General features: G+C 44.5%; 1 protein-coding gene across 1 annotated transcript; it reads right to left on the reverse strand.

Moving 5' to 3' along the window:
- Positions 1-998: 998 nt before the first annotated feature.
- LOC115584433 (ras-related protein Rab-7L1-like) lies at positions 999-8205 on the reverse strand. The gene is made up of 5 exons (XM_030421850.1): positions 7802-8205; positions 5704-5775; positions 5433-5614; positions 4290-4411; positions 999-2531 (listed from the first exon to the last, which is right to left on the reverse strand). The coding sequence occupies exons 1-5, from the start codon at positions 7917-7919 to the stop codon at positions 2408-2410; spliced, it is 618 nt and encodes a 205-aa protein (XP_030277710.1). The 5' UTR covers positions 7920-8205; the 3' UTR covers positions 999-2407.
- Positions 8206-8951: the final 746 nt, after the last annotated feature.

Consider the following 8951-nt stretch of genomic DNA (forward strand, 5'->3'; position numbering starts at 1 on the left):
TAAGCAAATCTGTTGACCGGCCGCCCCGAAATGACTGTCACAACTTTAAGCGCTTCAACTACCAGAAATCATAACTCGCATTTTACGCCGTCCTGTTTGGTGATAATAAAGTAATGAAAGCTAGTAAAATGTGTTTGTATAGCACTTTTCAAGAGCAGTCACCACACAGTGCGTCATATTTATGAAGGGTAAAATTCATTAAAACATCAAAACCAGTGCATTTGGTTAGCAGAGGGAGCAGCACTTCTTCACTGAACCAGCATCCCTAAAATACCTCAAGTGACATCCTGAATACGACCTCCTTGTAGGACAGCCTGTTGATTGTGTGAACGTGACACAAAACCTGGCGAGAATACTAAATTATCACCACTTCTTGTACATCTAATTCATCTATTCAGAGCTAACGAGTCCTGCTGAAGGGGCCCTTGTTAGCGCTGACACACCGTGAGCTGCATAATTTTATGGACAGAGAAAAAAGTGGGTGCACGGTGACAGACTACATCCCTGTAATTGGCCCCGATAACAAAGAAAGTCCAAAATCGATTGGCTTTGTTGAAGGTTGTCCTGGACTGAAGTGGAGTGGACGACTGAGTCACAGCCGAGAGCTTCTGCCTGCCTCCGACTCCACGATGAGAATAGATGCCCACATACAGAGACAGAGAAACCCACACTGAAGCGCAAACACGCACAACCAGCAACTCAGAATAAACACACATGCACGTAGGCTGAAAATGACACCATTAGTGTTGGCTGATTGTGTGTGAGAGACCCCCCCGGGGGTCGACCACGATCAGTCACGCAGCTTCCCGTGGACGTTCATTTGAAGCTGAGTGTAATCGGTCAGCCCGACTGTGTTCCACTCGAAGTTCGAGTCAACCTGACATTACGTTTCAACGCGGAATATCCCAACCCAGCAGGCAGGATGTCAGGAAATTAACTAACTTACACTCGGCGGTGGAAGAAGTTTTCAGATAAAGAGCCAACTCTGACGATGCAGGGAGGTTTTAATATATTTTATTTAGTGTAAGGAGGAAGGATTGTTTGCTCGACACATACAGGAACAATTCAAACTAAAATATCTAAATACTTTCACCGGACAGGAAGGGAATAGAAAACTGTAATCTGAAAAGCAATCTCTCGGGTGTAGTGGAGTAGAAGTTACATAAAAGGTACATAAAGTAAGTACCGCTGTTCACTGACTAGCAGAACGCTGCAACACTGTTCTGCTACGTAGCTCCAGAAATGTTTTGCGGACTACGAGACTCATTACTTTTAATAACGCTTACTCTACATCATATCGGTCTGACTGACTACTTTGTTTTTCATTTAAAGGGACAGTGTGTAACGATTAAAGTCATTTATTAACTCAAATCAACATCTTCCTTCATAAGTAAGTCCTCATTGGTGTACAAGTACCTCTGCCAACAATCTGACTTATCCTCCTGAGCGAATCTGAATATACACAGCACGGGAAAGCTCTATGGAGGCCGCCATGTCTTTCCGTTTTTAAAAAACTATGGACTGCCGAGAGGGACACAAAGCACTACGTGGTACTACGTAGTACGGCGAAATGCGTTTTCGCTCAGAGCTAGTTTGACTGCAGAACTGAGATGGAACCTCTAGTTTTATAGCCTTAATATCTAACTACATCTTTACCTCATTACTTGAATCAGTAGAAATACTCAACGCTGTTGGGAAAGAGTCCATATTTTGAAAAATGAGTTTCTTGTCCGTCAGGGCCACCGTAGCTTCCGGAACGTCTCCAACGTCTTCAGAACGGGAGGGGTGAGCAAAGGAGTGTTGCAGTGTAGAACCTCACAGCTAGATGGTGCTAAATACTTGATATATTACACACTGTCCCTTTAAATGATAATCGGTGCTAATTGATGTGTTTCTGTGTATAATAAAGACTTAAAAAGAGTGAATTCATGTTGACAAACCAGAGGCAGAGCGCTGACAGGAAGTGTGCGAGCTCCTGACGTCTCCAGGCACATGCACAATCATGTGCCTTCATCCGACACACAGAAATGCACATGAAACACACACAGCAGCACCCACACACCATTTGTCTAACTGGCATATACGCTCGCACCTCGCTAGCACGCGGACGCCATGTGTCCGACTGACTCAGCCTGCCGGAGGAGGTGGCTTGGCGGCGGTGCCGAGCACACTGCACACCACGTTCTCACACCGAGAGGCCGTCCATTAAATAAGCATGCACACACCTTCCCTCTGCTCCTTCTGCTTCTATTCATGCCTCTCTCTCTCTCTCTCTGTCCTCCTTGTTATCACTGTCCGCCTCTCTACGTCACCAGTTAGTCAGTCGGTCAGTCGGACAGCACCATGAGATCTTCTGCTGTGCTGCGTGTTGATGATGGTTGAGTTAGCGGAGGTGGCAGACGGTGATTCAGCAGCAGCCCTCTCCTCTGTTGCTGTTGCACTCTGAGTCCAGTTGACAAATGCTGTCTTCAGGTCCGGGTTGAAGCGGCTCCAGACTCGACTGAACCGACAAAATGTTCTCCACCAGCCTCCTGACACACAACGGAAAGTAATGTGAATGAATGGAAATAGATATTTTATTTAACAATCGATTTATTCGGGCTCTTAAATGAAAAGCTCAGTCAAAAGGGGAAGATTCAGCCATCGTATAGTCGGCCCCATGCTGATAGAAGAGTCGGGTAAAGTTTCATAGTCGTAATTAATCAAATAATTAAATTCAATGGCTCCACACAGCTCGTCCAGCATAATCCAAGTCTGCAGAGGCCTTTACTTACATGCAAATTAAAAAGGGTAACACCAGACGATCTGCATGGAGCCATTTTAGATTTTATTAATAAAACGTCTTTAGCTACTTCAGTTATTCAGCAGAAAGCTGCAACTCTAGTTTGCTGTGAAGCTCCAGTAAAGTTTTGTGGACTACAAACCTTTCTATCAACACGAGGCAGACGAAGGCTGGATTTTCATTTTGGGTGAACTGTTCTTTTAAAAGTGACTGTGAGAAATGTTTAAGGGTTTATGAACAGTCTCTGATTCCTCTGATGATTATAAATGAGCAAACGAGACCATCAGAGAAAAGACTGCAGTTTTTATATGGTTATTATTAAAGGGATATTCCGGTATAAGTTTAATCCATGGTCTAACACACCGTGAAACTGTGTTAGACTCCCTCTTGAGAGATCAAGTTAGCAGACGGCTAATTTACGGAGTTTTATCAACCTCAGAAACGACCGCACGACAACAATACACTGCAGTAAATGGATCCAAATATAAACCGCCACCAAAAAGCCACAAATAATGCTCAGAACAGCACCAAACTTCAGCAACAGTACAAATAGGGTCTCAGCACATAGTCCGGGGCATCTAACCTCCGCTAGCTTAGCTGGATTTCTACTGAAAAGCTGACTAAACTTACCACTCTTCTGCAGCAGCTTCCTGTTGACGGGAAGTCCCGACGAGTCGATTACCGAGTGCAGTAGAGTTCCGCGGCTCATGGATGAAAATGTATGATTATGACTCCATGGAAAAGCAATCAAAGTTCATATGTGTCTTACCTGCCAGTTTATAACAGTTATTATCGAGAGCGGACAGGGAAAAGAACGGAATTGAGCATTTCTAACCGCACTCGGTAATCGTCACGTCGGGACTTCCCTGACCCGGAAGCTGATGGAGGAGAGTTGAAATCTGTTTTTAGCTTTTGAGTAGAAATCCAGCTAAGCTAACGGAGGTTAGATGCCCCGGACTATGTGCTGAGACCCTATTTGTACTGTTGCTGAAGTTTGGTGCTGTTCTGAGCATTATTTGTGGCTTTTTGGTGGCGGTTTATATTTGGATCCATTTACTGCAGTGTATTGTTGTTGTGTGGTCGTTTCTGAGGTTGATAAAACTCCGTAAATTAGCGGTCTGCTAACTTGATCTCTCGAGAGGGAGTCTAACACAGTTTCACTGTGATTTAGACCATGGATTAAACTTACACCTGAATATCCCTTTAATGTCTGTGCTCAGGTCCGATCACATATATCACACATAAATACCTCATAGCGATCCATCCTGCAGGTCTCTCTGTCGCTCGCTTCCTAAACAAAGACCCTAGCAAAGATCTACAACAGCAGCGCTGTGTTGAACCCCTTTTGTCAAAAGGGAGCGCAAGAACCAACAAAATCTGAAGTTCCTTGTCGTCACTTGTCCGTCGTTTGTCTCAGTGTCAGAGGTTAAATATACTAATAACTTCCTATCACCTTTACATGTACTGTTAGACCAGCTGACCTCCTCCTCCAGTGTCCTCCAGTTACCTCATCGCCTCTCCGATATTCTTGTTGTCTTTAACTGAAATCTCCATCCAGGCGATGAAGCCGTTGGCCTCACTGAACCTGTCGATGCTGTCTGCTGAGACGACCCGCTGAGGTAGATCACACTGCAGAGAGACAGACGGACAGTGAGAGAGAGACAGACAGAGTTTTGTTTTGGTTAATAAAGACTCAGATGTGTTACAGGACAGATATCAAACAGGTCTCACCCAATAAAAACCTGCTGAAGTCTCCCACATTATGTTTTGTATTGCTAAAGCTATTAGCCAACTAGCTTCAAGAAGAATGACAGAGAAGGTTCATCTGAAACATCCCGATGCTAACACGCTATCCTTCAGCAGCAGCCGGTTCTAACAATAGGCGTGTTCGTCGTTTCCATTCATTATGATAATGTGATGTGTTCTCTTACATGTGAATGAGAGAGGACGTGGTTGGATGTGGTTAGCAATGACATCAATGTGCTGTACGGACTGAGGTTCGTACAGAACGTCTCTCTGACCTGCATTTACGATTGAAGCACTTAACAGCATTGGTTATTTATTTATTTATTTATTTATTTATTCATTGGAGTAGAAAAGCTATGAGAGCTTGTGCAACGTAGCAAATTAGCTGCAAATTAGCTTCCATGTGTTGTGTGGCTCTGCAGGAAGGCCTGATGGGCGAGGATGAGATTCTTTTGATCGGATGTTTTCAAAAATGTAGTTTGCTCTCCCTGGTTTCTTCAGTCTGACCAACCACAGCTTTAACTTTGTTCGATTGTGCATTAATTTGAGTTATAGATTGTGATCTTTCCATGCACATCTGGACCTCTAGTCATTTATCTATTCATCTGTAAATCATTTGAAATGTCTTTCGCTCTTTTACCCTCAGTAACGTTTAGTTTTCCTGATAAACATAAAACATTCCTCTGCAGAACAATCACAAAAAGTTCTTTGTAAAATGTTCGACTTTCAACATGGTCGTTTTTAAAGCATTCATAGAAACACAGTGACTTTTAAAACCACGCTGAGCAGCTGAGGCTGAAGTGTTAATACATCAGGCAGCAGTACACTGCTACATTTATTAATACTGAGCCAGAAGGCCGTCGAGATAAATGATTCATTAGTCGCAGTAATTGCACTGAATCACCTTGTTGGCCAGCAGGATGCAGGGGATGGACTCTCCGTTGGGCAGCATGGCTTTGTTGTCCAGGTCCTGTTTCCAGTGGCGACAGCTGCGGAAACTGGATGAGCTGGTGACGTCAAACATCACGACGCAGCCCATCGCGCCTTTATAGTAGATCCTGGTCATGGAAATGAAACGCTCCTGACCTGGAAGAAGGGACAAGTTCACAACGTCGTCCATCCATCTGAGCATGGAGACCCTCTATCTGCTCGCCTGCTGTCAAACGTGTTCGTACCTGCGATGTCCCACAGCTGCAGTCGCACTTTTTCTTTATCTGACCACTGCAGCATCTTCACCGAAAACTCCACTAGAGAGACGCAGAAATTTAAGAGATAGAGAAAGAGGAATTGAAAAAGGGGAACTGAGGTCAATAAGGGAGAAGTGAGAGAGCTGAAAACAGTAGTGAGGACAGAAATCTGTGGAAAGCTCAACACAGGGACAAGTTCAGCTGTTAGATTTTACCCACAAAACTCTTTTCACTTTCATTCCTAAATATAAAAGGTTTGAACGTGAAACTATCTGTTTCCCATGAACTATGAATATTAAAGTTAATGTTTAATGTATTAATTGAATGTAATATTATATGTTCTCTGTGTAATACATGCTTTAATTTGCAAAACGTATCACAGTGGCGAGGAATAATATGCAAACACATAGAACACAACAAGAGTGAGAGCAAGAAGAGGAGGAAGAGTGAGAGTGAGAGGAGGAAGAGGAAGAGGAAGAGTGAGAACAAGAGGAAGAAGAGAAAGCAAGATGACGAGGAGGAGGAAGAGTCAAAGCAAGAGGAAGAGGAGGAAGAGTGAGAGTGAGAGCAAGAGGAAGAAGAGAAAGAGTGAGAGGAGGAGGAGGAAGAGTGAGAGTGAGAGGAAGAAGAGTGAGAGCAAGAGGAGGAAGAGAAAGAGCGAGAGGAGGAGGAGGAAGAGTGAGAGCGAGAAGAGGAGGAGAAAGAGTCAAAGCAAGAGGAAGAGGAGGAAGAGTGAGAGTGAGAGGAGGAAGAGTGAGAGTGAGAGGAGGAAGAGTGAGAGCAAGAGGAGGAGGAAGAGTCAAAGCAAGAGGAAGAGGAGGAAGAGTGAGAGTGAGAGGAGGAAGAGTGAGATCAAGAGGAAGAAGAGAAAGAGCGAGAGGAGGAGGAGGAAGAGTGAGAGCGAGAAGAGGAGGAGAAAGAGTCAAAGCAAGGGGAAGAGGAGGAAGAGTGAGAGTGAGAGCAAGAAGAGGAAGAGGAGGAAGAGCAGGAGGAAGAGTGAGAACAAGAGGAAGAAGAGAAAGAGTGAGAGGAGGAGGAGGAAGAGTGAGAGCAAGATGAGGATGAGGGAGAGGAAGAGTAAGAAGAAGAGGAAGAGTGAGAGCAAGAAGAGGAGGAGGAGTGAGAGCAAGAGTGAGAACAAGAGGAAGAAGAGAAAGAGTGAGAGGAGGAGGAAGAGCAGGAGGAAGGAGGCAGAAAAGTGAGAGGAAGAGTGAGAACAAGAGGAAGAAGAGAAAGAGTGAGAGGAGGAGGAAGAAGAGGAAGAGTGAGAGCAAGATGAGGATGAGGGAGAGGAAGAGTGAGAGGAAGAGTGAGAACAAGAGGAAGAAGAGAACGAGTGAGAGGAGGAGGAGGAAGAGTGAGAGCAAGATGAGGATGAGGGAGGGGAAGAGTGAGAGCGAGAAGAAGAGGAAGAGTGAGAGCAAGAAGAGGAGGAGGAGAAAAAGTGAGAGCAAGAGGAAGAGGAAGAAGAGTGAGAGCAAGAAGAGGAAGAGTGAGAGGAAGAGGAAGAAGAGTGGGAGCAAGAAGAGGAAGAGGAGGAAGAGCAGGAGGAAGGAGGCGGAAGAGTGAGAGCAAGAAGAAGAGAAAGAGTGAGAGGAGGAGGAGGAAGAGTGAGAGCAAGATGAGGAGGAGGAAGAGTGAGAGCGAGAAGAGGAAGAGCAGGACGGATGAGAGCAAGAGGAAGAGGAAGATAGAGCCAATATTTCTAAATAAATCTGCACACGTGTGGTTTGAACTCTAACAGTGTTCTGGTACCAGAAGTTTCCAGCTGGGCTGTGACTTTAGTCCGGTTTGAGTTCATTGGACAGACAGAACTTCTGACACAAAGATTCTGATCGTCACAGTGTTGTTTTACAACATGACAACAGTCTGAGACACAAAACCACCAGAAATGTTTTTAAAAAAAGTAGAAACAGGAAATGAAGCTGCTGCTGTGTAAGAGTTAATCACATAACTTCTTTCAGTTTTGTGTGAGGAGATTTAAAATGTGTTCAGACGACTGGTGACGCTGTGGAGGAACAAAACTTTCAGCTGTACTAAAATATTCACACACACAATCCAAACTGATAAACTGCAGCGGCCGTACCTCCGACTGTCATCTTGTACGTCTGGTTGAAGTGTCCGTTGACGTAGCGATGCACAAAGGAGGATTTGCCGACGTTTCCATCACCGACGACCAGGATTTTCAGCAGGTGCTCCGTCATCGTTCTCCTCCGTCAGACGACAACACGTCCCGGCGGCTCAAAGTCCATGTCAGGAATGTGATTTACGAGACAAAGTTGTATTATCACCTGCTTTACTGGGGCCTTTCTGTGCATCTGCTGACTCCACCTTTACAACCTCTCAGTCTCTAAGCACCCTGTTAAAATGCAAAACTGTTAAAACTTCTTGTTTCTAAACCCCAGAATGATAATCACACCGCTGTTCCTCCACACCGTGCCTCCTCATAACTGAGCCGGAGCTCTATGAACTGCTGTGATCTACCAGTTTTGCTGTCTAGAGGGGAAGTTGCCAAATGCCATAAATAGTTCTGTCATAATGCAACAGGAAACTAAAGCGGTAGATGAATCTGTGCGGATTAGTTCCTCTCTCCTGTTGTCACATACATGACTGGAAACTGAAGAAAGGATTCCTTAACTTTTCATCCATCACACACAATGTCTTTTTTAAGGAAAAGTTCATGTTCGGCCTAAAATTTTGTCCATTCTGGCTCCACACTAGCATTTACCCTGGTTCCATCTACAACAAAGGCCACGGGAATGTTGAATTGTGGCAGAAAATAAGTGCAATGTGCAACCTTCACGGATAAACAGCTCCTGATTTTCGAAGCGTAAACGCAAATGGCAGCAATAAAAAGTTAATGTTAGGCTGTAAACACACTACATCTCTGTCCTGTGAGCTACTCGTCACCACCACTGAGCTTCATACTGCACTTTACTATAAAATGATCAGTCTAGCAGCTCTGACAAACCAGCGAACTCCTCTAAAGACAGATTAGTCAGGAGATGAGTGTCTGTGTCCCTGACAACCTCTGGAGTCACTTGAGCATCCATCTTTTGCTTTTATAGTTGATTTTTGGAGGCATTTAACCAAAAGCTCAGTGAAAGTAGCCCCTGACTTTGAGATGAGGGATGCAGAAGTGCTAAATGCTAACTGATGTCTGTGATTTAGGACTCATTTCTGCAGAACTTTATAGACTAAAGACCCTTTTACATCCTTTTACATTTGAAAACTCA

This window comes from Sparus aurata, chromosome 7 (assembly GCF_900880675.1).
Source record: "Sparus aurata chromosome 7, fSpaAur1.1, whole genome shotgun sequence".
Classification (NCBI taxonomy): Eukaryota; Metazoa; Chordata; class Actinopteri; order Spariformes; family Sparidae; genus Sparus; species Sparus aurata.

Bases quoted from the DNA above. Each gene is read 5' to 3' on its own strand.
- LOC115584433 (XM_030421850.1), bottom strand. From the start codon at position 7,919: ATGACGGAGCACCTGCTGAAAATCCTGGTCGTCGGTGATGGAAACGTC. The intron at 5,615-5,703 runs GTACGAACACGT...CCCTTCTTCCAG, and splicing joins GCAGCTGTGGGACATCGCAG to GTCAGGAGCGTTTCATTTCC. The intron at 4,412-5,432 runs GTGATTCAGTGC...GTCTCTCTGCAG, and splicing joins GCATCCTGCTGGCCAACAAG to TGTGATCTACCTCAGCGGGT.